We start from the raw sequence: 27198 nt of genomic DNA, 5'->3' as shown, positions 1-27198 counted from the left end.
ATGAAAGCCCAAGGCTACGTTGTATGAGGACATGTGGAGTTCAGCTGGGTCTGAGGTGGCAACAGGTAACACTGGGGAGCCATATGAGCACTGATAACAGCAAGAATCCAGAATCCATCCCAGCATCATCAGGGATGACAGAACCATCCTCTCTGAACAGGGGCAAAGACAGACTATGGGTTGTGGCTAGAAACAGTTTTCTCTGCTCTCATGGCTTTGCCACACCTATTGCCCTTCCCTAACTCATACTTCTGCATATGGCTGGGAGAAGAAGGTTCAGAACCTAAGTAGCTAATATTTAGGCGAAACCAGCAGTAGACTTTCTTCTACTCCAAAACTAAATTCATATGCAACTTTTACGAAAAAAGTGTCCGTTAACTCCTTTTCTGCCTATAGAAAAGCGTCAGTGAAACTGCAACACTGCTTGCCTTATCTAGAGGACCTGATTCCTGACAACCACAAACCACATACGCTGAACTTAGAGGTCAGACAAATTTCATTATGTTCTGCTCCTGAAAAGACAGCACAACCCTAAGAAAACGCACCGTGTTCTTTATTAGTATAAGCCATTGCCATCTGCTGAATTCACAAAGTTTATCTGAAAGCCCAAACTGGCTTTAATTTCCCCATCACTGAATGACATGCAAAATCAGAACCTGGAAGTCACCCCCCAACAGATCCCTACAACATTAGTTTTATGGTTATGTGCAAGTACCCTAATGTGAGTTTATTCATTTCGATCGGCCCTGGGAATAGCTTTTACTGGAGTAAGATTTCCAGTTACTGAATCTATAATAGCACAGATACCCAAGATTGAGTCATTAATATATCCAGGAACCCAGAAGAAGGTGGATAGCACACATGCACCCATTAACACAGGCCTGACAATCTCTGTGGCTTTTAATTGCAATCCTATTTCTAAACCGCAAGGACCAAACACAGCATGCTAGCACAATTCAAAATTCAACACTATCCTCTGGTAGTCAGGTAACATCAGCACCTTGGCCCCCAGTGATAAACATTTTTGAGCCACATTTCTGATCTCTCCCACCTAAATTGCTCCTTTTCCTTCCTCCATTACTACTTCCATGCCCTCACCTGATTCCTACAGTTACAGTGGAGCCTACAGCTCAGCCGACTGAGCAATGCTGCCAGCTAACTGCTAAGCACCTGCTCCCTCTGCTGTTCCTGCTTCCACTGTTGCTGCAAAAAGAACAAAATAAAGATGTGCTGTCACGCTCGGTACTTCTTCCAGTGAAAAATTCCAGACCATGCATTTTGCAGATATATCACCACCCACACACCACAGTCCCTGAGCTATCCTTAACTCTGTTCTGTATTAAATTGCTGGGATTAGCCAGATTTCACACTAACAGCATAACAGAAAAATGGAAACACACAGAATGAACAAAACTGGAATTAACACTCCTTTTGTATTTACTTTTTGTGAAGGAGTACAAACAAAAATATTGCTGGCAGGGTACTTGCAATGTTCTGTGATGGCAGAGTTAGTCAACGCCAAATGGGATGGATTGGACCAGTCACTGAAATGCCTCCATGTGAAAAGAAAAAAAACAAAAACAAAAGAAAACACAGGTGTTCCTAAACATCTTTAGCTTACCAAGAGCTCTCCTACTGACTATCATTCCATCCACCAATGGGATAACCATGTTGAATTTCCCAGTTGCTCCTTGTAGTTTTATTCTGAATAAGCCAGTGTTTAAAGGATGGATGAAGATCACAGGAACTTCTTTCTCAGGAATGGCAGATCTTAAGGAAAAATATATGGCTGTTAAATCTAGTTCATCAGTCTAGCAGTGTTTCAATTAAAGCGGTCATTTTTCATCCATAGATTAAGTGTTAAAAGGATGCTAAAAATGTCTTGTGGCTAAACCAGCAGGGAGGGCAGGGGGGAAATGAGGCTTGGTAGAGATGAGCCTGGGGTGGAGTCCCAGGGTTGGGGGTGAGGGCAATAGCACAACTGAAGTGCATCTACAGCAATGTCCCTCACTACAAGAAGGACATCGAGGCCCTGGAGCGTGTCCAGAGAAGGGCTACGAAGCTGGTGAAGGGCCTGGAGCACAAGTCCTGTGAGCAACAGCTGAGGGAGCTGGGGGTGTTTGGTCTGGAGAAGAGGAGGCTCAGGGCAGACCTCCTTGCTCTCTACAGCTACCAGAAAGGAAGGTGTGGGGAGCTGGGGGTTGGCCTCTTCTCACAGGTAACTAGTGATAGGACTAGAGGGAATGGCCTCAAGTTGTGCCGGGGGAGGTTCAGGTTGGAAATTAGGAGACATTTCTGCTCAGAAAGAGCAGTCAGGCATTGGGACGGGTTGCCCAGGGAGGTGGTGGAGTCACCGTCCCTGGGGGTGTTCAAGGAAAGGTTGGACCTGGTGCTGAGGGACATGGTTTAGGGGGTGACATTGGTGGTAGGGGGATGGTTGGACCAGATGATCTTGGAGGTCTTTTCCAACTTTAATGATTCTATGATTCCTGTGTGCAGTGCATTCTCTGGACCTAAGAACAGTTATATCAACTATACTGTTTCTATGATCTTCTGTCACCAGAATTTCAAAGTCCTCTACAAAGGGCTTTAAGCCTCATGACATGTATATAGCATTAACTACCTCACAAGGGAAAAAAACAGGAAGGATGCTGATCACAGACTGAATAATAAAACTACACATATTCTATTACTTAATTTATGTTTACACCACACCAATATGAAAAGCCCTTTCATATTTTTTCCCAGCAGAAACTCTAAAGGAACTCAACTGTCTTTAATGAGACTGCCTACAGTTTTGGGGGTTCCCTGTGAAAGCTGAAGAATGTAAATAAATTCAGTTATGGCTCCTTCTGAAGTGCAGCCTAGACTGTTGTCTGCATGAATCTAGAAAAATAATGAAAATAAGAGTAGTCTCACCTTACGGAAGTGCTACTGTTGGCTGTAGTTTCTACACCAGTGCTCGTCTCAGACATCAGATCAGGGAGGGGGAAGTTTTCTATGTGAAAAGGACGTACGGAATAAAGTTTAACTACCCCAGTTTTATTTATTTAGGTACCAAGAAAGATGAGTTATCACTAGTTAAAACGATGCAATCCTTATGCATTTATGCCATGGATGTTCTGGAAACACAGCTGATGCCAAGTCTTTTGCTGGTCTGTTTTAAGCATAAGCAGTACATGGAGTATATAGGCACACCTCATTCATCCAGTGCTCAACGGATTAGGTAACACATGTCCCAGACCCTCAATCTTCTTAATCCCAAAGGTCAAAATCTCCAGAAAAACAATGAGAACAGGAAGGAGCTGAAGTGTTTCACAACAACAAGAAAAACTTTCAAATTATTATTCAGTAGCTTCTTTTCCCATCTGCAAATATCAGCCTCAAAAACAGTGCTTGGAACTTCAAATGATACCACTGCTCACATCTGTAGTTCCTTTGAGCACCCCACATAGGAATAACAGTTTGCTCTGGCAAACGTGGCATTGTTCCTTGAGTCCAGTCTCTGCAAATCCTCACCATAACCTACCACTCTGCTGCCTTGCACTTGGTAACAAGTCCCTGGATAATAAAGGTGCAGAAGGAATAAATAAGAACTTGAATCCCTGGAATGGGATTGTGGTAGTTGCATCCATTTTTTTTTAGGGGCTGAAGCTTAGAAAGAGTGTAAGGCCCAAAAATACTTTCTGGCATTAGAACTGGGGTGTTGAGTGCACCCAAAACCTGGATCTAGCAGAGGAAGACAATGGGAGGGGTGGGGGTGTGCACAGAAGTATTTTGAGATGGAGCAAGAGGGAGGACTGGCAGTTGGCACAAGGGCGATAGCCTAGACTACAAAGTCAGTTTTTCCTCTGTCCAGATTCATAAAACATAAGACAAAAGCCAAAAATGTAAGCAGCATAAGGCAAAGCCTCTGGGCTAGGAGAAACTTTCAAGAGCCTCCCCTCAGTCATCCAACTGCCAGTCTTACTGAGGCTCACAGACTCATTTTCTTCATCTTCAGGCCCATAGCTCTGGGAGATTCCCATGGCTGCTGAAAGAAGCAGCTGAGCAGAAATGTGTGTGTAGCACAGTCACTGTCTCTCCAGTGAGCTGACTTTAGCTATCACCCACAAAGGGATAGCAGCTCAGGAACAGAAGGGGTTGAGGGACTCCTGGAGCTAAGGGAACACCCTCTGGGCCAATGGTTGGATAAGGAGGTGATGCTGCAGATCTTGGTGTGTATTTTGATCCCAGGCAAAGCTCTGCACTATGTGCTGTGGACAAGAAAATATTTGCGTCAGAGACCTTGGTAGGAAAGGAAAGAGTTTACACCTGCAATTAATGTGAAGCCACCTCTGATCTCTTCTACTCACTTGGTTGCTTTCCTCTGGGAGGAATAGGAGTTAATTGAGGTCCTCTCTTACTGCTAAACTAGGAACTAGGATTAGAAACAAAGGCAGAATAAATGTAAAATAGAATCTGTTGCTGGCAGCCTTACAGACGCTACCAAGCTAGGTCAGTACAGACAGGCTCTCACATCACACTAAAGCCTGGCCCATGGCTTCGAACCAGCATGCAGAAATTCTTGGGGACGAAGGACTCCTCGTGCCTGGGGGACAGCTGCCCACCACTGTCCACATTATGGCTATAACAGGATGGACAAAGCTGGGTCTCTCCCAGGACATTCAGCATCTACAGTCAGGGAGGAAACAACAACCCAACGAGCATTAATTTAGCACAAGGAGCAGGACACTGCCTGAATAACGGCATGTAGAAAGGAAACTGGACCACACAGCACCATCCAAACTGGCGCCCTGAGCAAAGAGTAAATGAGCCCTCCCACAAGACAGATCAAAGTAGAAAGTTTCAAAGGTACCATCAAAACAAGGAAGCTGATGATCCCTTCAGCACAAAAACAGCTGATCAAAAGTAAAACTAGTCAGAACGTCGTTTTTTAAAGGAAACATAACAGCTCCATTCTGAGTAGACAGCAGCTGAGAAGAACTCAGTAATGGGGGTGCACACTAGCCTTATACATTAAGCTTAGGGAGAGGGTGCATAAGGGCATTTCACATGTACTGCCAGAGTTAAAATAATCTCCAGACCTACATCCAGTGATTCGTTTACACCTCATGGACCATCACTTAAATATCAGAACAGTTTTAGAATCTTAGGTGTCAGTTACAGAAATTAATAACGATTTAGCATTCTTTAACAGAGGAATGAAACCAATTTTTTTCCTCTGTTTTTCTGTTCTATTGCTACGCTAACGAACAATAAGAATTCTACGCACCTATGTCATCATAACGTTCAACCCAGACCACATACACTTTGGTTTCAGGTCCCATTGGTGGAATGGTCCGGCCCTGAGGCACCTTCTTGGATCTGGAAGTAGGACTGAGCTGTTTTGAACACAAGAGAAAAGCAGCATTTGCAAACATCATAAGTCCAGTAATTTATCTACAGCATCTCCATAGTTGCTCCTTAGTCTTTCAGATCTCAGACAGGTACAACCTCCGCCAACGATTAAGATGGGACAGCTACAGTGGAACTACCCACTTAGAAGCAGTAATTTGGGTCTCCACAATACTTATATTCAACATAAATGAGAGAAAAGTCTCTTTTTTCTTTAGACATTGATAACAATGTCAATTATTTCTTATTTCCCAGCTTTGTTGCATATATCTGAGCTGCACTCAATTCACTTGCTCTATGTTCCCAGGAAACATGCATGTGCACTGCTGTTTTCCCATGCTATTGTGGAATACCCAGCACATCTACCATGGCAGTGTTTTAGGATATTTCCATTATTATTTCAATATTTCAGAGCAAATCTGCACACTGCCCAAGGAAATGCGCTTTTCCTTGCTAATTTCCCCATCCAATCCAGTGAGCTAAACTAAAGCTCCTGCCTTACACTTGAATTTTTGTCCCCAGTTTTACTGTGTTTCTACTAATAGCCAATTTCTGCAGTAAGTCCAATAAAAATGCATTCAGGCAACTGCAATTATTTAGATTAGTCATTTAATGATCTTAAAAACTCATCCATTTTTTTTAAACATTCTCAAAGATCCTAAATCAATAGCTAAGTACATTTGGAAGTGAATTTTATACAATAAACAAGCAGCTGTAAATCCTTTAACTGTTACAGAAGTTCATCGTTTTCTGTTTTGCTACCATACAAAAGCAACTTCACATTTGATAATTCAGCCACAACTGACCCGTGCTATTTTAAACTGGCAAAGTATGAAAAGTCTTCATGTCAATCCATCCTACATTTCCAAGCATGGATTGGAGTCTGAATTACTTTGTAAATACTGCATATACTTTTTCCTGCATATACTTCAAAATTTAAGTATGCAGGATGTTTCTACTTAGTATTGTTTAATTTATATTAATTTATATTTAATTAATGTAATCTACCAATCTCCTACTGCAGGTGCAAATGCTAGCAGGACTGAAGCTGTTGTTAATAATTAACATCTAAGAATGAGTGACTCCAAATGCTAGGAAACTGAATTGTGTACTATCAAAAATGCTGTAGGATTGCCAGTGTGCTTCTTCAAAACAAACCAAAACATAACAAACCATAACAAAACAAAAGAAAGTCATTTTTCAGTGCAAGTTTTGCCTTACCCGATGAGAGGGATTAAGATTGTCTGTATGACTGGGGAAGAGTTCAAGTGTCAAAGATGGCTGCTTTAATATTCCTGGCAGCAAATCCATGTTGGAGTCACTTTCTTGGTCAGAGACATTGCTTTCCAGTGAATCAGCTGTAACCGAAAGAAACGTGAATTTTGTCTTACCTTCTGCCAAAAAAACTAAGTTGTCATCATATGCAGAGTTGTGCAACTAAAAAAGGTGAGGTTTTTGAAACCTTATATACATGGATATACAGTCAAGTCAAAATAGAGCTCAAATCAGGGAGAGTTCAACAGTGGACAATTTACAGTTGTTCTAGAAACTGACTGAAATTAAAGCACTCCCTATGGATTTTAGAAGCACCCTGTCTGATTGCATGGTTTCCTACACAACACAGTCTCTTCCTTTCTATGGATATGATTTCCTCAAATAGACTTCTGCGCGCTGGTTCCAAAGACTTTATGAAAGCTCTTGCTCACCTACACAGCAATGAGGCAAATACTCCTCCATGAGTTTCAGGAACATATCATCAAGAACAGTGAAAGGAAATAAAGACATCAAGGCATTGCCAGCTGAACTGCTCTGAATTCATTGGCAGGGATAAGCTTTTTTTTTTTTTTTTTTTTTTTTACAGTATCATGACTGCAGACCAAACTCATATGTGCAACCACACGCAAACCTGGATATATACTGAGGCCTAGACTGAGAGAAAGTGGTGCAGAACAGATACTGTCTCAGAAGGAGTCAAAAACTCCTGGATATTGGATATTTAAATCAAAATATCAGTAGTTTTCTGGCAAGGGTCTTGCTATTCACACCACTAGTTTGCTTATTTGGTTTCTGCTTCCGACACAGCTCTCTAGATAAAAAAAAGTTGTTCTTTTCTTTTTTTCCCCTCTAAATAGCATGTACAAAATGATCTTACTTAGAGACTCCACTGGTGATGGGACAACAAAAGCTATTTCTGTCAAGGCATCAGCATAGTAGAGCACCTTCTTCTGCCCATTGAAGATACTTGCCCCAACATCTTCTGAAATAATTACATCGTCTGAAACAGGCAGAAAAGGAAAAGTTAAGTTAAGAGGCAGGTTTACCTCTCTGAGAACTTCCTCAGGAGAAGACCTTCAAATACAAGGTAAAATGAGAAGAAATCATGCAAGTCTCATTCTAAAATCAGAAGACTTCACAGTCAATTTTCATGGCGAACAACCACTCTCAAAGAATTTTTTTTGATATCTTGAAGGAAATAGCATTTTGGGTTGGAAAGAAATTTCATTTTGAAAATATTTAAATTATACTTACTATAATATCATATTTTCCTTGGATTCAGTAGTCTGTTCAGTAGTCAGTAAGTAAGCATCTGCTACAAGCATTCATTCAGTAGCTATTTCTACCCATTTCCTCTAAGACAGACACCATTCAGTTTGTCAATAAATTTCCAAACGCAGCTTACAGCATTTACAGCTTCAGCCTGACACTATTCTGGAATTTAAGCCGATTTCTATAGATTCTTTGATGGAGCCATGCTATAAGTAAATTAACAAAAACACCTTTTCCTTCCCCATGCCTCCTCCAGAAAGAATACCAAGGGCTTTAAGCTGAATTATTTCTGGGCACCAGTTTACAGAAGAGCCCTTGTAATAGCTGCTTCAGCAAAACCACTGGAGCAGAGAAATTCAACACTCTGACACAAAGAAGTGGCCAGAGGCATGCAGACCTCTGAGTCATGCTTTACCAACAGGGAAGCATTCCTGCATCTCTCAAGCCCATTGCTCTCAAGGAGCATCATCTCAACCCAAATCCAATTGCTTCTTTGCCTTTGCGGGGGGGGACGACGACACAAAACACATGCTCATGGATTTATTTTAATCACATCTCACTGGAAGCTCTTTTGGGTTTGTGTTTTTGTTGTTTGTTTTTGTGTGTGTTTTGCTTTAAGCAGAACCATCCACAAATAGAAAACACATTTAAGAAAACAAATAACATTAGTCACAGCAGAGAGTAGGGAAAAAAATCTAAGCATTCTTCACAAGCTTGTCCAAGTGTAGCAATCAATGGCTAAAAATCTGGAGCAACAGATTTAAAGTAAAGGTGCAACTCCACTTGTTGATTTTTCCCAGCAGCAGAGCAGATTAGAAGCAGCCCTCCTTCACTCCCATTATTGGTTGCTTTTTCTTTTCTTTCTTTCACCAATTAATTAATCTTTTTGGTGGTCTATTACTTAATCCAAACATCTGAAGTTCAAAGTGAACTTTTAACATCCACATTAAAAAGCACATATTAAAACAGGTTACCTCACTAATTCAGGGCACTGTCATCTGTGCAGTTGTACTGACAAATCCAACCGCAAAAAGAAGGGAGAGGGCTCTGCCTCAGAGTAAAGTGTAACAACCCCATCCTCAAAGAAATATTAAACCAAGCCCTGGCCATTTTGTAACCTCTCCTGACTTGTTCTGAGAAAGACATGCCTCTGTTCTCTTAACTTCTCCCCAACATTTCAAACCTTCTATCATGCATAGTTTTATTCAGAAAAGCCTTTACTTGGTCATAGTATAAGACAAGCCCAGAGGAGTAGTTGCTGTAGCGGAAAAGAACAGACTAAATTAAGCAGGACAGGAGAAGAGCTGTGTGTAGGCTGCAGCCTCAGTGACCTACAAACAGGGGCCTGTTTTCTTTACTTACTAGCAAGCATGATTACAGCTAACGTATTCATCAACATCTCATTTTAATCTACTTATAGAACACTAAAAATCACAATATTGCAAGCACGTCTGCTGATACACACTATAATCTGTATCCAATTTCAGATGAATACCGGTTTTGGGTTATGCATGAAGACCCACCAAGTCTGCCAGAAGTACAGAATACAGGTGTTTCTTGCTTAGACTACTTTCTCCCAACAACAAGCACTGACATTACTTTTCCTCACTTTGGCTTGAACCTTAGTCTATTTACACATTCCTTTCTAGTAAATGTTCATGTTTATCCAAAAAAAAGTACACAGGTGGTCAGATAGGTATCTGGGAGAAAAAAATATCCTAGAGGAGACAAAACATTTTAATTTAATGTTACACCATTTACCATGCCTTACCTTGTTCAGGTCCCTCTTCATCACTGCAGCTATTGATTGACCAGCTTGTTGAGACATGCCCAGTCCACCCAGGGTGCTTCCCTACGTCCACCGACCAGCCAAGAGACAGCAAGAACTCCAGGAAGTGTGGCTGAACAATTCTGGAAGACTCCATGTTCTTCAGGATCTGAAACAACCAGCAGCACCATGGTATGTACAGGAGACTCCAGGAAGCAGCTCTTCCCCTCCTCACCCCACCTTTGGTTTTGCAATTAAAAATATTGTGTCACTGAGATGGTTTTGCCCAAGCACAGCTGTTTGGAACCCCAGGCTTTCTATATGGACACCAGTCCCTCCTGCCCAGCATCATTCATCCTGCTTGGCAATGTCCTGTTCAATCAAATCAGCTTTCTGCCATCATTGCTGAAGCCTGCAATCACACCGCTACAAATGGCAATTCTGAGGTTTATCCAGTCATCAGGGATAAACCACAGAACTGTTCAGTGTAGAATGTGCATTAGCAGCAGACATAAGAGAATTTTCACTATTAAATTGAGAGAAAACTTTAGGAGAAATGCATTTCACCACTTCTAACCTGTACCTGACACACTGTGATTTAGGGCACAGGGGCCTCACTGCACATTAAATTATGAAAGAGATTTCGCAAAACAGTTTTCAGCAGGACTGAGCATGCACTTTAATCAAATGCCACACTGTACTGTTCATTTTGAACCTTAATCCCACTTTTTATAAAGATCTGGGATGTTTCCACATCCAAAGACAATTCTTGTCCCATTGTGACTGAGTGAAAATTGAGAGCTTCACCAAGTGGCATGCAGGGAGATGCAGATGATTTGTGATTTGATCCATCAGACCACTGGGATGTGGAAGAGGGAACACTGCATAGTGCATCTGTCCTTCCTTTCTGGGCCACGTGGAGTTTGTTTTGTGGCCAGAGTGTTTTTGGCTTTTTTTTGTACAGGGGCAGTGCGCTAGGACTCTACCCTGGGACAGAGACTCTACTAGAGCAGAAACTGCACCATCAGGGACAGACCCTGGAAGGAAAGCTCCCAGAGAGGAGGCTCTTCGTGCCCACACGGTCCTGGCACCCAGGCCTAACACGCTGTACAATATTCAGCAGTGACCAGGCACACTGCACTGAAATATTACCGATATGCTCAATAAAGTCATAGCTATGCTTCAGGATGAACCGAGACACAAAGTAGGTTAGAAAACAACTGCAGAAAACATGCCAGCTCAAGATTTACACAGACGTATGGTTTTATACCTAAGCTCCTTCAAAAGAAGGACTTACAGTAAAGTAAGGATGAAGGAGTATATTCAAAGGACCATTAGTGTTATGAAGTATCATGATATAAAAAGCATGGGGGCAGTTTCATTACCCTGTATAAATAAATTTGGTGAGACCCCTCTAAATTGTAAATGCGTATCACCACAAGAGAACATGTGGGGCTAATGCAGGAACACTCAGGTTAGACAACACCACTCTGGGCTGTGCAGCATCAGATAAAAATAGAGCTGACACCACTCCTCGTGAAAGGAGTGGGAATCACCTTGCAGAACAGAATTAGTTCCTGAGTTAGAGATGCACGAACACACACACTGATGGGAACATACACATGGATGGCTGAGTAGGACTGTGCAGGCATCTCTGTTCAAAGCAGCATTGTTACTCGGCTTTGATCTCCTCTGCTCCCGACTTATGACTTATTTCTGTTTTGTTTCTTTTCAAACACAGAAACAGCATCAGTTTTCTTACTCAGCTCGGTGTTGTAGAGATGAGTATCTTATTAACTTGACTGTGACTTTGCACAATCAAGAAGGCCTAGAAATTATTGCAAGATGTCCAAGGATCTGAAGCAGGAATGCCATCTTTATAACATCTGTCTAAATGTGCCCGAAAGCTCTCAAATATAAAGACTTTTTAAAAATTGACATGGCAGAAGTCCGAAGTACTGACTGCTAATTGGATATCCAAAGCCCGGCAAGTTCTGTAGGACTAAGTAATTTCTGCAAATAAATCTCACCTGTCTAAATCCACAAATTACATGTAAACATCAGAGGAAAAAAGCATTCTGCTACCTCAGCAAGAGCATAACATTTCTGGAAGGCTGGTAGATATCAAACCCTGTATATCTCGTTAGCTAACTTTGGAGATCATTTACTTGCTACTCAGAACCTTGACCTGAACACTCACAACCAGCATGACGCTGGCCTCAAGGATTGGTGGTGTATTACACCCAGATGTGGAAGGTGCTACTGTGTTCTGTCAATTGTATGTTCACAGTACATGAGGGAACCACATGTTAATTATTTTTGAAGCTATGCTTCTACTCTTTAGTATGACAATTACTAATAGAAATGAGGAGAAAGCACCACAAAAATTTCTAACGAGCCCATAAGCCTTCTTAATGTAGTGAGTTTCTATGTCACAGTCTACAGAAATCACAATTTAGACTAGCACAAATTAACCTGATTAACCTAACCATATTTGAATGTAAATAGTATAAAACAGAGACTTACAAAGCAGTAATACTTTTTTGTAAAAAGTTTTCATTTCTTTGACATACATTGAGCATTAGAATCAAACCAAAATACCTGGATATCGCACACAGCCAGAACAAATTGCAACTTTCCTACAAACTGAGCCAACAAATCTGAAACGTATTTCTGGTATGAATCTTTGAACTCTACAAAGAATATATTTTCATTAATATACATACAAAATGTTTTATCAAGACCTCACAGAAATCCTAGATGTAGATAATAATGTACTTCAACCTACAGATGAAAAGGTATGCAGTCATTTGTTAAAGCTCACATAGTAAATAAACACAAAGCTCAGAATCACTGTTTTCAGTGCTCTGCTCTAGTCACTAGCAGTGATGCTTTGCTTACATGAAGATTACCAGAAACAAGAAAAAAGACTAATCACTCCAAACTTACCTCCTGGCTTGTTTTCTGGCCTGCCTTCATGTAGAAAACAAAAACAGTATCAAAAGGACGACACGGTAGCAAATCCAAGTAGCCAAGGTCATCGAAAAACCCAGGAAGAGCAGGGTCAAGAGCAATCAGGTGAGGAGGTAGACGACTGTTAGCAGGCTCCTATTCAACAGAGTTCAACAGCTTAAAAAAATCTTTCATATCAGGAAAGTTCTTTATGGCTTTCATAATGATCCATTCAGAAAAATAACATTTTGCTCAAAAAAGAACACTCCCTTCCACAACAAATGCAGCAGAGACTTTCAAAATACTACATGACTATGTACAATCACATTGTATCTAGTTTTGTATTAATATCCCATATCAACAACATATAAAATACCAAACACTTTTATATTTTTGCAAGAGCTCCATCGCCTATAAATGTTGACAGTATTCTGGAAGAAAACACAACAAATAAAAGGGAAAATCCACAGGTAAGAGGCAGAATTCCAATTTAAGGATGTGGATTGTCTCTATAAACCATTGTTACTTTAACTTCAGAAAGAATAAACTCTACAATCTACATGTACTCCAAAGTGTTTATATATTGTTAAACCACTTCAACACAATAATCTCTGTAACAGAACTTCTAAGGCAGTTGTATTTTAGAAATGCTTACAAAGTAGCCCTAACTCAAACTGGAGAAATAGTGTCAAATATAACCAGGTGAATGTGATAGTTTTTGTACCTACTGCACAAATACAGATAGAGCCACCTATTCAGAGCATGTTCAGCTTGAGGCATGGCTTTGCACAACCCTGTTCTTAATCCTGGAAGACTAAAGTTCATTACCTTATTCAAGTAGACTACAGCACAACAGCAGATGGTATTGCACAAAAGATCTTCCACTAACAAAACTTAAGTTTTCCTCTTTTGCTAAGCCAAGCCATGTGGGTACTGATGCCATTAGTATAACACTAAGAAGTATCAGATCACCTTCAATGCCTCTAGAGACAGAAACCCGAAGTGAGAGAGGAACAGGCGTGCTGTCTGGAACTCCTGGGCTGCTGGCGGGGGCTTACACTCTGTAATCGGATCAGGAAAGCTCTTCTTACGCCACTCCTCTTCACTTTTCTGATCTATGGAAGTTTCAAAAATAATCTGCTGGGCCATGCCATTCCTCAGCTTCTCATGTCGCTCTTCAAGCTGCAATACAGTGCACGGACATGAAATGTTGACTCTACTATGATCTCTCTCAAACACAACAGCTCCATCATTTAGCAAATCTGTAAGTCACATGCAGGAGCAGCTGCAACTCCACCAGCATGATGTGTACTGAAGTACTATCAACAAGACCTTGCACAAGGTTACAAGGTGAATGTCTCAACACCCTGTTTGCATGGGAGAACTGTTGCAAATTATGGACCCAGTTATCAGCAACATCCTCTCCCTTTTAAGTGAACAGAAACTAAAGCGAATCTGGCATTGTGAAGCTTTAAAATACTTTTATTTTACACACACACCCCACACAAGGGCGTCGGTGTCCTTTCAAAAACGCCATTTACATGTCCCTAGAAGATGCAACAAAATGCAAATCATTTCTTCCTAGCAATACCAGGATATTAGAAACTGGAATAAAATGTGTTGAGCAATGCTCCTCAAGAACACATTCAAGGCACTGTCATCTTCCTGGGGAAATGCACAGATTCATTTGTTCGCAGTTTATTACTCCATTAATATGAATTAGTCAAGCTGAAGAATTATACCATTTACAGTAAGAAGTTAGTGTGATTCATGAACAAACATAAAACAAGAGCAAAATGAAGTCAAGGATTAAAAGTTACTTACTTCCTCATTCACAATTTCATGTAAATCAGGAATGCTCAAGTCTGCTTTCACAAACGGGATCTTGTCCACTTCTTCAGGAAAAGGGCGGTGCTTGACACTGTATTTTAATCCAACATCATTTTTAGGAGCCGGTCGAGGTTCTGGTACAAAAGTCTGTCAAAAAAAAGGGGGGCAGGGGATAGTTTCACTCAGGGCATTGCATCATTAGACAACATATTATAATGGGAAATGTACCCTCCCACCACAAGTTTACTAATTCTTATGTGAGAGGTATCATTAAAAAGCATTCAGTAATACTTTTAGAATAGACTTGTATTAAAAGTGTCACTGTAAATTTAAAAAAAGAAAAAAAAGACACTTTCGCTTTTTGTGGTGATTGCAATCATGGTACCTATTACACTTGCTTACCATCTAACCTCTAAGCAGTTGCAAATCCTAATAAAATGGCAAACAATCCTCTGCATCAATGGAGGAATGAGCAGCAGATCAAGGGAGGTGATTGTGCCCCTCTGCTCTGCCCTGGTGAGGCCCCACTTGGAGTACTGCATCCAGGTCTGGGGCCCCCAGCACAAGAAGGACAAGGGTCTGTTAAAGCAGGTCCAGAGGAGGGACACAAAGTCAATCAAGGGGCTGGAGGACCTCTCCTATGGAGAAAGGCTGAAAGAGCTGGGGCTGTTCAGCCTGAAGAAGAGAAGGCTCCGGGGAGACCTCATTGCAGCTTTTCAGTACTTAAAGGGAACTTATAAAAGAGATGGAGAGTGACTTTTTACTCAGGCAGATAATGTCAGGAAAAGGGGTAATGGCTTTAAACTAAAAGAGGGGAGATTTAGAGGTTAGGAGGGAATTCTCCACTCAGAGTGGTGGGGCACTAGAACAGGTTGCCCAGAGAGGTTGTGGATGCCCCATCCCTGGAGGTGTTCAAGGCCAAATTGGACAAGGCCCTGGGCAATCTGGTCTAGTGGTTAGCATCCCTGCCCATGGTGGGGGGGAGGGGGGTTGGAACTAGATGGTCTTTAAGGTCCCCTCCAACCAAAACCATTGACCCTGATACAATTCTAACAGCTTTTTCAGAATCCTCTACTTTAACCCTACTAACTATGATGATGTCAACAAGTCAAGCTGAGAAGTCCTGGAAGTGAACAGCAGCAATGCTGTGGGTCAGGAGTGAGATGCCCTGCTAAGGTATCAAAAAGACTTGCATTACTTATTTTAATGCAATTTTGACATTGCTATTGTATTATGTTACACCATGTAATTCAAAAACTGAAGTTACCAATGAAAGCAGCAGAAGGTCTAGTTGCAGGTTTGCAGGTGCATAAGATCCAAGCAAGCAAGACCTTTATACCTTGAGGGCTGCTTTGTAAATTTATTTACAACCCAGTACGCTTGAAAAGGGCAACACTTAAAGTTACATAATGCCTTTAGGTTAGAACAGTTCCCTTAAAACTGGTAGGAAGGTCTCCAGCCAAGATGTGACTTGTCCTTTGGTGACTGAGGCAACACACTTGGACTGACGCTATTTAGCAAAATGCTTCAGCTTAATTGACAACACAGCACCAAAGGCATCAAGTGAAGGGTCTTCCCAAAGGCTGCTCTGCAGAGACCAGAGTCATCTAAATGTTAACATGACAGCTGAGACTGACAGGCCCACATTTCAGCTACATTATTTCTTCCTGTATTTTACTGAGGGTCATAGGAAGACTTTCAAGATTTGGAGATGTTTACAAACAGAAAGAAATTTTGGTAACTGAAGGATATACTCCACTAGGCAACTGCAGTAAGAGAGTCTACTTTAAAATGAGATTGGGCTATTTCTCCTTTACTATTCCTGTCCAGAAGCATTCCATCTAGAGTCCAGAGTCCATCTAGAGTCCAGTCTAGAGTCCAGCGTCCGTCTAGATAGATTTTTTCCACTGTAATTTTACCACCATCTTTGCAACACTGGGCTTTGCAGTTAATAGCTGTTCTCTCTGCAGCATCTCATACTATATCTCCAGACTTTGTTTCTTCTGCTGCAAGGGCTTTGCCTGACATCCTAAAATCAGCACCAACACTCATGCCTACACAACTAAGCACACAGTACACTGCCCCATCACCTCCGAAGATGCTTTCAAAAAACAAGAAATATGGAGAGTTCCCCCTCCCACTCCCTTAAACAAACCTAGACGGCAACAGCGCTTTCACAGCCTGTATTTATTATTAATCACAAGTTGTAAAGAGTCACCAGAGATGTGTCAACATTACCTACAGCTAAAGGCCCCGTGGCTCAGCCTTAATGTATAATCACCAGTTCTGCGGGGCTGTCTCACATTAGTGGAATTTCTGCTGAACATCAGCAGTTAAAGATTTCTTTATGGGCTTTGATAGAGACCTTTTGATTTGCTTTAGCTCCTCTTGGTAAAAGACAGAGTTGCTGGGCCCATGCAAATCTTCCAGACGTCCCACGGATCAAAACCGTGACAGAAGGGAAAGAGTCATCTGTAAAGCACATGGGTTAAAAGAATAATACATCATCATAAAATACAAATACTTCATTGAGCAATAATTTAACCATAAAGAAACACAGTCATGATTACACAGATTTTGTTTTCAAGGAAAACTCCCTTCCTGACTCTAAAGACAATTTCTAGTGAGTAGAGAACACTAAGCATAATCCTCCTCTGTGCAACAGAGAACTACTACTGCTCAGTAGCAGCCAGATCTGCTGTTTCATCATTAAAAGTAACCTTCATCCAAATTCATGTAAATCACTGTTTCTCTCTCCAAGTTGCCCTCCAGAAATTAAAAAAAAAAAGTTATTCAGCCACTGCCTCTTTAGGTATGGCAAAGGTCATATGGAAACACAGTTTCCATGATACTTACGTGACTTTCTGTAAAGGTCCCCCACAAATAATGGCGATAAGAACAGTGGAAGAACAAGAGATAATAATCAAACTAAGACAAGGGAAGGTTCTGACATGACACTGAAAAAATTTATACCAGAAGGAGCTATGCACTGGAATATGGACACAGAGAAATTGTCCTCAGAGGTTTCCACGACCTGTTGGGACAATGTCATAAGCAACCTGCTCCAAATTCAATACTGACCCGGTTCAGAGAACTAACCCTGTTCAGAGAACAGGAGGTTAGACTAAAGTTTAGACTTCAGTTCTCCTACAGTGCCTTTCAATTTGCATGATTGTGGTTTTAACACTGCAGGGATTTCAGTCTCTCTTCAAGATGTAAAGGCCACTGAAGTTTGCTACCTTAGCAGACAAATCACTATAGCATAGTATGTGTAGAATGGTATACCTCCACAGCTTTTAATTTTATTTAAAAATGTATTTATATCTATCTTTTGTGCATTTAAACCATAAATTGACACCACCAGGTTACTAGATATGTATTTCTTCCCCGGTATTTCATGGGCAGCATACCGAAACGTACAGGGTACAGCACGTTTACGTAAGCACACGTATAAACCAAACCAGCTGCCCACAATAACCCACTTCAGTGGTCTGCCTCAAAAGGGACTTGACATATTTACACATTACTGCAATTAAACTTGTATTTCAAAGGGGATTTGTAAGCAAGTTCTGCACAACAAGTAAGGCTAATTTAATTCCAGATTATAATAGCTTTACAGGATTCCTCAGTAATGCATTTAGCACAGGCAGAACAAGGATGAGATTTGCTCAGCTGTTCTGGCATGTTCTAAGCTGTTCCTGTCAGGAACACATTTGCTCAAATACAGACAGAGTGAACATATGGCAATGGCTCCCAGGATGAGCTGCAAGACCTGTTTAGTGATTCTCAATGAAATTGGAGCATTCTGGACCACAACTCATAAACTAACAGTTTTTCTCTTACTATCGGTGGACACAATCTGAGCTCATGATGCTAGTTCAGTGCAATCTCTGTTTTCTAGACTAGTATCTAGACTCAATCCTGTCCATAGATGAGGAAAACACATCTGTGTCAGGTTAACATATCCAACAAACATTAGTCTTAAGTGGAGCTAGTACAAAAGAGGAGTTTCATCTGCTCTTTTAGGTGATGCCTTGATACATGAAGATTCATAGGAGGGACTTAAGGGGATTAATTGTTCAGTTCAAAGCATCATGTCAATACCACCAGATTTTTTTAATGCAAGCTCTCCTTGGTCAAAGTATACAAGGCTAAAACAAGTCAGAAAGAAAAATTCAGCTGTGAAAGCCAATACTCTGTGACAGATCTCCTTTACAGTAGGTATCATCGATAGAACAGAATGGCATACTAGAAAGCTATAATGGCTCCTTAGCAACTAAAATTGTGCTGAAAGCACCCACAGAAACATTTAGTAACAAGAGACCTAGAGCAAGCAAAAGCAACTGTGCAAAGCATAAAGGTCTCACATGAACTACTTGCTGAGCACCAATCCCCATCAAACCTCCTCTACTCTTAATGTTTTTCATTCTTTTATAACATGGATCCATCGGCTACAATTTAGATAGCAGTCACCTGAAAGTATCTGGATTAAAAACTGCATGAACAATTTGGGTGAGCTTGTATATGTTTGACTATCACTGACACTAAAGTTACTCCAGCCACTTCATTCCAGAGTAACATTCTGCTCAACGGCACATCCACGGAACAGGTAAGCCCCTGAAATGTGAGAGGTACTTGATGAAGCACCTTTATTTTACAGCTGCATGCAGAGAGTTTTACCTAGAGGAACAAGGGAAGAGGAAGTGTTGAACTTACTCTGTTCATTCCCCAGAGGCTGTTCCAACATTGCAAGGATGACACTATTATCCAAAACAAAGTAACGGAAGCTATGTTTGTTTATGGTAGGTAGACGAGAATATTTAATTAACGTGGTTTCATTCACTAAGCTGCAAGGGGAAGCAGGGCCACTGGGAGAAGGAAATGCTCCAAGTAACTGCATAATACTGCAAATGAGAAAAAAGTTAGAAGTTACGAGAGATTAAGATTTACCGTTCCACCCAAGCATGGACTTTCACTCATATTCTTCATTTATATCTTGACGTAGCAGTTACCCTTACAGTTAGAGTTATCAGGGCAAACCAACTATCTGCACTATACCATCAGCTAGTTGTAAAAGAACGAGTAATTTCGGAAAAAACGTACATGAAGTCTTACAAAGAAGACTAGTCTGCCTACAGAATAAGTTTCTTTATAACCTAGGTTAAAATTTTTATAATTTAGGTTATAAAGATATTGAGTTATATTTTAAAGCACAAAAACCTGTACCATTCCACAGCTTTCTTATGTTCATTCTTGTAAGAATATTATGGATGACTGAAGATATTCCTCCATAATTTAACCAACTATTGAACATCAACAAGCAAGGCATACATAAGGCTCCTAAAAATACATATTTATATCATCAGAAATTATGCAGGATCTTCCCCACAGTACGTTGAAAACTTCTATGACAGAAGCCAGCAGTGAGAGTTGAGGCTTGTGTCCAGTGTCAGTGACTGAAGATCCTGTGATCTGATTTTCACTCACCACCACCACCCAGATCAAAAATAAATTTATTGATGCTCTCCTGCCACGCTTTTCACTTTACTTGGTAAATAGATATTTTCATCCCTCCAAACAAAAAGAGGCAACAATAAAGGTTTGTCCAGCTACTCATTGGAACCTGTGTTTTTACCTTGGTAATTACACAGTAGTTTTTATTAACAGTAAAGTTTATAATGATTTTATTAAGTAGAATAATAAAAAAGCAAGCAGCTATCACCTTTGCCAAACATATTTATACTACTCATCCTCAATTTGTCTTGTCTACCATAATGTTATTCATCCAGTAAAAGAGTGCTTTTCAGCTTCTCTGGAGTGAATCTCAATTTTCATCTCTGTGTTCCCTCTCCCCAACCCACGCATCTGCAATTGCATTTTCAGCAGCATCTCTCAAATCTATTAAGCAAGTCCAATTCCGTGGACAGAATGACACCCCAGCCTGCACTGACTTACACCTGTGACATGTGCCATGGATAAGGAGAAGGGGGAATGGAAGGACAGGGTGACAGGGTGAAGTGGGAGATGCAAGGAACTGCTGGCTGCAGAGAGCACTGGCCAAAACCAGAACACCAGGGGCTGCAGGCAGGTTTTGCTCTTCAAATAAGAGAATGGGCAGAAAAGGAAGACAGTAATCACAGGGATCTTTTTCTGTTTGACACCTGTAATGGGAAGAGGAAGACAGCAAAGGCAGAGCACAGGACAACCCTGCCCAAAAAACAAACTAGATGGAACTTCTGGGTGACTTTTCAGATGCTCTCGCTACATCACAGAGACCTCACCAGGTGGGAACCCCTAATTAGAACATTCTCTGACAAGGCAATGCTAAACAACAAATTGACAAATTACATACCATGTTAACGTAGCTTCAGCAGCATCCTTCACTCTCATGGATGCAGGGTTTGGCTCCTTATCTCCTTTATACTTGACCTCTTGTTCACTGCTTTTGGATTTACTTCCTGAAATGCCCAGCTCCACAATCTCCAGTACCTCTTTTAAACAATCCTAAAACATAAGAGGACCTATCTGAAAACAGAACAATCTAACAAATGCCTCAAAGACCTCAGTGAAACAGCAATAGACCATTGATTCAGATAAAGTGCTACTGGTTATCTGAGCTCAGAGATAAAGGCAGAATATTATTTTAACAGACAGTGTTGGAGTAAGATCACATTTACTATAGGAATTATATTTTCTCTGTATAAAGATGTCTGATTATGTTTGTATGCCTCTATATCTCATGCTGGCAAGTGCTCTGAATGAATATATGCACTATATATTCCATTCCATTACACACGTAGAAAACAGTCAAGAGGACTACTAAGAATGCAACTGAAAAATGTAAACATATTTTACAAGATAATAAATATATTTCTGAGGTTATCTGCAGAACTTTTAATTAAGTTCCAAGGTCATTAAGAACAAACTCATCTGGAAAACTGCAAGAAACCCTTTTCCAAATCTTTCAATTGCCAACAGTTTTCATAAAGAAGCAAAGTATATCATGGTATCTAATTCATCAAGAGAACAATAGCAATATTCTAAAAGTAGACAGCAAAGCAACAACAAGTCTATCGCAGAAGAGGCCAACACTCAGTAGGATCACAGTTATGATTGACAAATACTGCTCATTACAATATCATTTCCTGAAAATATTTGGATGGCTACAACTAAAGTTCCAATCTCATGGCTTAAGCGAGGGAATAACAAGGAAAGCTTTCTCAAGAATAAATAACTGGCTAAGAATGAAACACAAGTGGTCAGTTTTTACCACCAGAGACCAGGCAGGGTTCCACACCTTGGTCTGTGTTGTTCCTTGAATTCACAACTGATGTAGAAAAACAAGTGAGAAGGAAGGTGAAAGTCTTTAGACAAACCAAAATAAATCAGGGTTGAGAAGCAAAGACCATCTATGAAGAATTTTCTACAGAAATTTTCTACAAAAAAAAAGTTCTACAGAATTTTCTACAGAAAGAGTTTACAGTATTGGCTAGTAAAATCAGCATGTGAAATTCAAAGTAGGTATCAGGTGAGGCACCTTGGACAGTCTGATCCTTACACTTGGCAAACATAGTGAAAGGTTCCCGTCGAACTATCATGGCTCAGGAATGAGCCACCAAATTTCCAGTATATCCTACGCATCGTATATAACACCATCCTGATAACCAGTGACAGTCAAAAGAAGAAAAACAAGTGGACCCTTACAATATAAAAAAAACAATGTAACTGCATAAACCTGTGCTGTGCCACACCCAGGCAAATAAATCATTCTTTCCTGGTCACCTACTACTGTGCCAATATCACCAAGTACATGCAGAAAGCACCTTTACGGAAAATCCTGATTGAGAGTTCTCAATTTTTCTCTTTTTTCTTAAATATACATTTTCATATATATTTTATATATAATTACAGAAAGATTACTGAGCTTTCTCTGTAAGCAGATCAACAATGAAAACAGTATTTGTACAAAAAATAATTTTTTTTTTAACAGTATGATAGGAAGTGATCAGAAACATGTATCTTTCACTGCCTGTTCTCTTCAAACTTCCCAAGGAAATTCCACCTTGGATTAAGCCATGCTTGCTTAGTTTCTAGATAATTGCTTGGTGAAACTATGATTATAAAAACTTTAGCATTAAAGAAATTACATTCTTAAGTCTAGATGATGCTTTATAGTCATGTAAGAGCTGAGAAATGAGAAAAGACATGGCTTTTAGTGAAGTTTATCCACAGCAGGTAGCTGTGCTATATAAATACACCAATAACTTCCATATTTCTGTTAAGTTTCTATTTATTTAGTTATTTACATTTCAGTTTTTTTTATTTTCTTCTCTCCTTTTTTCTTCAATTTCACAAAGCAAGAAGAAAGGTCAAGATGCTTTCATGTAAATATGAAAGCTATTTGTAAAACTAAAAATAGTCTCAGTAAATAAAAAGCAGAAATCAAAATTGAAAGCTGTTTTTCAAGTAGGCTGGTTTTGAAATTCTTGGTGTATTTTTGAAAACTACAAAAGCATGTTGTTTTAAAGTACGAAGGATAGATTGGGGATGAAATGCATAACAACTGGGTGTGCTCAAAATACGTACACTAGAGATTCTTACCTTCTCGTCCAGCATGTCAGGATGCTCAGTAAGCCAGACACAGAGGCACTGGAAAGCTGCAACTATCACAGAGTGAAGGTCACGGGAGTGGAGCGGGGCTGGCCGGCTGCACTGGTAGACTATATAGCTGCATACTGAACTAATAGCTCTCTTTTGATCAGAGGAATCAACAGTCACTTTCACCTGTATAAAAGCAAGCAGGAGAGGACTGTCAGGTGAGAATTCCTCCACAAAATCTTTTAGAGAAGAAATAGTTTTTAAAAGCATTTTGAAATATAGCTTTAAGAAATGGGAATAAACAGTTAAGCTCTTTTATAATACAGCTTTAAATATGCGGGTAAAAATATTCAACAGTGTTGTGGTCAATGGCTCAATGTCCAAGTGGAGATCAGTTAGCAAGTGGTGTTCCTCAGGGGTCAGTGTTGGGACTGGCACTATTTAACATCTTTTTTGGTGACATGGACAGTGAAATCAAGTGCACCCTCAGCACGTGTGCTGATGACACCAAGCTGTGGTGCAGTTGACACGCTGGAGGAAAGGGATGCCATCCAGAGGGAGCTGGAAAGGCCAGAGAGGTGGGCCTGTGCGAACCTCATGACGTTCAACAAGGCCAAGTGCAAGGTCCTACACCTAGGTCAGGGCAATCCCAAGCACCAATACAGGCTGGGCAGAGAATGGATTGAGAGCAGCTCTGAGGAGAGGGACCTGGGGGCGCTGGATGATGGGAAGCTCAACATGAGCTGGCAAGGTGCGCTTGCAGCCCAGAAAGCCACCTGTATGCTGGGCTGCATCGGAAGCAGCGTGGCCAGCAGGGCGAGGGGAGGGGATTCTCCCCCTCTGCTCTGAGACCTCACCTGGTGCCGGCGTTCAGCTCTGGGGCCTCCAGTACAAGAAGGACACAGAAGTATTAGTACAAGTCCGGAGGAGTGCCACAAAGATGATCAGGGGGCTGGAGCACCTCTCCTACGAAGACAGGCTGGGGGAGGTGGGGTTGTTCAGCCTGGAGAAGAGAAGGCTCCGGGGAGACCTCACAGCAGCCTGGCAGGACCTAAAGGGGCTGCAAGAAAGCTGGGGAGGGACTCTTTGTCAGGGGTGTAGCGATAGGACAAGGGTAATGGCTTTAAACTAAAAGAGGGTATAAGGAAGATATCCTTAGATATAAGGAAGAAATTCTGTACTCTGAGGGTGGTGAGGCACTGGTACAGGTTGTCCAGAGAAGCTGTGGATGCCCCATCCCTGGAAGCATTCAAGGCCAGGCTGGATGGGGCTTTGGGCAGCCTGGTCTGGTGGGAGTTGTCCCTGCCCATGGCAGGGAAGTTGGAACCGGGTGACCTTTGGGGTCCCTTTCAACCCAAGCCATCTATGATTCTATGATACTGAAACTAAAATAACTGCTGCATTAAGGTGCCACCACATTTCATGGCTTTGTCTTCAAGAGTAAGAATGGCACCCATACGGTTTGATAAGAAATTAACTGCAAGCTGAAAAAATTAGTATTTGAAACTTATTTTCAGCAAGTACCTCTTTTCAGCTATAGCAGCCCACTCATCTCTGAAAACCCACTCACTCCCAAGTCTCCCTTCCACGGGGCTTCTTTCTGCTCATATCACTTTTCACTAGGCATATTTTATCAGCACAGTAATACTCATCAGTGAAAAAGTAAAAGAAAAACCACACTCAGACAAGAAGATTAACCAGAAAAAAAATTGCAGAAAAAATCCTCAGCTTCTCTCCCAGCTCAGCAAGGCTTCAGAGAACAAGACTCTGGACCAGAAGGGTTCGTGAAGAGCTTTGCAAACTGAGGCACAGGGATCAGCATTATAAAATTAAGCAAATAAGTGGATCTCTTTTCTTCCCAACCTGTGCACTGACACAGGAACGGCCAGTTAAACTTGGATTTTCCTACTCTGTAGCACTTGACCATGCCATGTAAAGCCTTATTCATTATTTAAGAGACAGTCTCAGTATCAAAGTAGGAAGCTGGATGGTCTTGTTGGTGACAACAAGGAAGCCAGACATCTGTACTCAACAAGGGGATGGACGATACTTTGGAGCTGTAGGCATTATTTCCTTCAGGAGCATAAGACGTATGGCAAAAAGTACCTTTAAGATTAGCTTACGAAAAGCAGGTTGGTGAACCAGTACTCCTGTATGAAACAAGATTTTCCAATTTACCAAGTCCCAGTAATAAGGTGGTACTGAAAAGATAAAGGGTAGGGCAGCCCTTAACCTTAGAAGGACTTTGGGAATCATAACTTCCAAAGGCACAAGCAGAATCAGTTCTCCACTCTGAAGCTATGCAGTAAGAGGTGGTCTCTTTCCACCTGATTCATTACTAAGATAAAGATGACTATCCCAGATATCCCAGAAAAATTATTGTAGTTGCATGAGAATTATACACAGATTACAATGTTTAATATTAACCTGGGTAAGCATTTGTAAATATATGCTTTCATATCCCTACCTCATTGAAAACGGGGTGGGGAGGCATAAAGATAGCCTGGCTTAATCACACAAGACACAGGAACTCCTTATTCCATCCTGTGCTCTGTAACACCCTGTAATCATATTTGAACTCATTGCAGAATACTTTCAAAGGTATCCTTTAGCTCATGCCATTGCAGCAATAAAAGAAGTATGCAGCCCAACATGGCTCAGTGCTGACTCCAGGCTTTAAAAAAGGCCTATGACATGCATATTCAGAGAGATCTGTCGAGGCCCCAGGGGAACACGTCAGGGAATGCTGAACTGTCACACCAGTTCATTGTGGCTGCTGTAAATACACTAAAGTATTGCTTAACAAACGTCACGAACAAGAGCCCTCAAGCAGAAAAGGGCATTTTACGCTTCACCAAAAAAGGTCCCTCAACCTAATAGTGTTAGTTATTGACTATTTACTAATTTGCTAGTTAGTCACATTATTGGCTAGGTGAGTCTCCTCAGAGGAGAGTGACACAGACTGCAGGTGAGGGTGCCAAAATCGAATGAGTGGTTCAGCTGGGAAGTGAAGAAAAACAGCACGGCCAGTTTCCAATGAGGAACCGTGCGTAGATAGAGCTTCTGAGAAGGTGACATTTTCACATCAGAAATACACTATCATTTTCTAAGTTCAAATTATTTCCAACAAAAGTTTAGAAAACAACTCATTTACAAAAAGGGCAGTCAAATTATTTAATGCCCTGGTGTATTTCCATCCTGGACTAACTACAACAGAAACTCTTGTTTCTAAGGCTGATTATACAGTGAATGGACAGACTGAACATCCAACCAAGCAAGCTATGATAAATGGTTCACAGTGGCATTGAAAACTAATGGCCCAAGCCCATATACTGCCCACTGGAAACTTAGTGGCACGTTTTTTTCTCAGCTGTGCAACCTAGTACGTCAGATGCTTCCCCAGCAACATAAAAAGAACGAAATAAAACCACAACCAAAACCCAAAACAAAGCAAAAAGATTGACATGTGAATCCATGAGAAAGATTAGGAATCATCCAGCTAGCTCGACAAAATCAGCCAGAACCACACAGTAGAGCAACATGTATCTGAACCAGCCACCCTGAGCTTTGCTTTCAGCCAAGAGGCATTTACTGGGTTCACTTCACTTGAACCAGTGAGCTCGTGCATTAGGGTAAGATGAAGCAATCCTACAAGAGGAGGACTGTTTTTTTCTCAAGTCCAGATAAACACCTGCTGACAGACTCAGATGCAGACTTCTGCCTGGTGGCATGACTTTCATCTGAACAGGACAGTGATCACCCTTCTGAGAAGAGGCTGGAGCAACTATAACTTCATCTCTCACCTTTGCCAATCCAGAGAGAAGTTCCAGCGCAGCCAGTGAGATGCTCATGTCCTGCCTCCATTGTGAATTGAGTCTTTGGGTTACCAGGTGAATGCTGCGTATCAGTAGTCCTGCAGCTGTATCTGTATTAAGAGCTAGGATATAACCCCAATACCACATAGCACAGGGAGGGAAAATAACTAAGCATTAGTAACAATAAGCAAAGCACGGGCACAAGCCAAAGCAGCCACGACACACACACAAAATTATATACAACCCACAATCTAGAAATTTGGTCTCTCTTGCCCAGGCTAACTCCCTCAT

At 41.1% G+C, this 27198-nt stretch overlaps 1 protein-coding gene across 7 annotated transcripts in view; it reads right to left on the bottom strand.

Moving 5' to 3' along the window:
- Window positions 1–27198, bottom strand: part of RALGAPB (Ral GTPase activating protein non-catalytic subunit beta) — a 69632-nt gene that overhangs the window by 4786 nt on the left and 37648 nt on the right. For 3 of the 7 annotated variants that reach the window (XM_035548234.2, XM_050714019.1, XM_035548236.2), the window contains 14 exons: window positions 26896–27029; window positions 23096–23278; window positions 20847–20998; window positions 19211–19398; window positions 16860–16966; window positions 14489–14641; window positions 13637–13846; window positions 12662–12820; window positions 9716–9881; window positions 7550–7672; window positions 6619–6755; window positions 5276–5384; window positions 2920–2998; window positions 1622–1770 (listed from right to left, as the gene is read on the bottom strand). In XM_035548234.2, coding sequence (XP_035404127.1) covers window positions 1622–1770; window positions 2920–2998; window positions 5276–5384; window positions 6619–6755; window positions 7550–7672; window positions 9716–9881; window positions 12662–12820; window positions 13637–13846; window positions 14489–14641; window positions 16860–16966; window positions 19211–19398; window positions 20847–20998; window positions 23096–23278; window positions 26896–27029 — 2049 coding nt within the window. Of the gene's footprint in view, window positions 1–1096; window positions 1204–1621; window positions 1771–2919; window positions 2999–5275; window positions 5385–6618; window positions 6756–7549; window positions 7673–9715; window positions 9882–12661; window positions 12821–13636; window positions 13847–14488; window positions 14642–16859; window positions 16967–19210; window positions 19399–20846; window positions 20999–23095; window positions 23279–26895; window positions 27030–27198 lie in introns of those variants that run through there. The other 4 variants (XM_035548237.2, XM_050714020.1, XM_050714017.1 and 1 more) reach the window with 3 other exon arrangements.

This window comes from Cygnus atratus, chromosome 16 (genome assembly GCF_013377495.2).
Source record: "Cygnus atratus isolate AKBS03 ecotype Queensland, Australia chromosome 16, CAtr_DNAZoo_HiC_assembly, whole genome shotgun sequence".
Classification (NCBI taxonomy): Eukaryota; Metazoa; Chordata; class Aves; order Anseriformes; family Anatidae; genus Cygnus; species Cygnus atratus.
The sequence above is the reverse complement of the archived record's forward strand: the minus strand, read 5'-3'. Positions and strand labels throughout refer to the sequence as shown.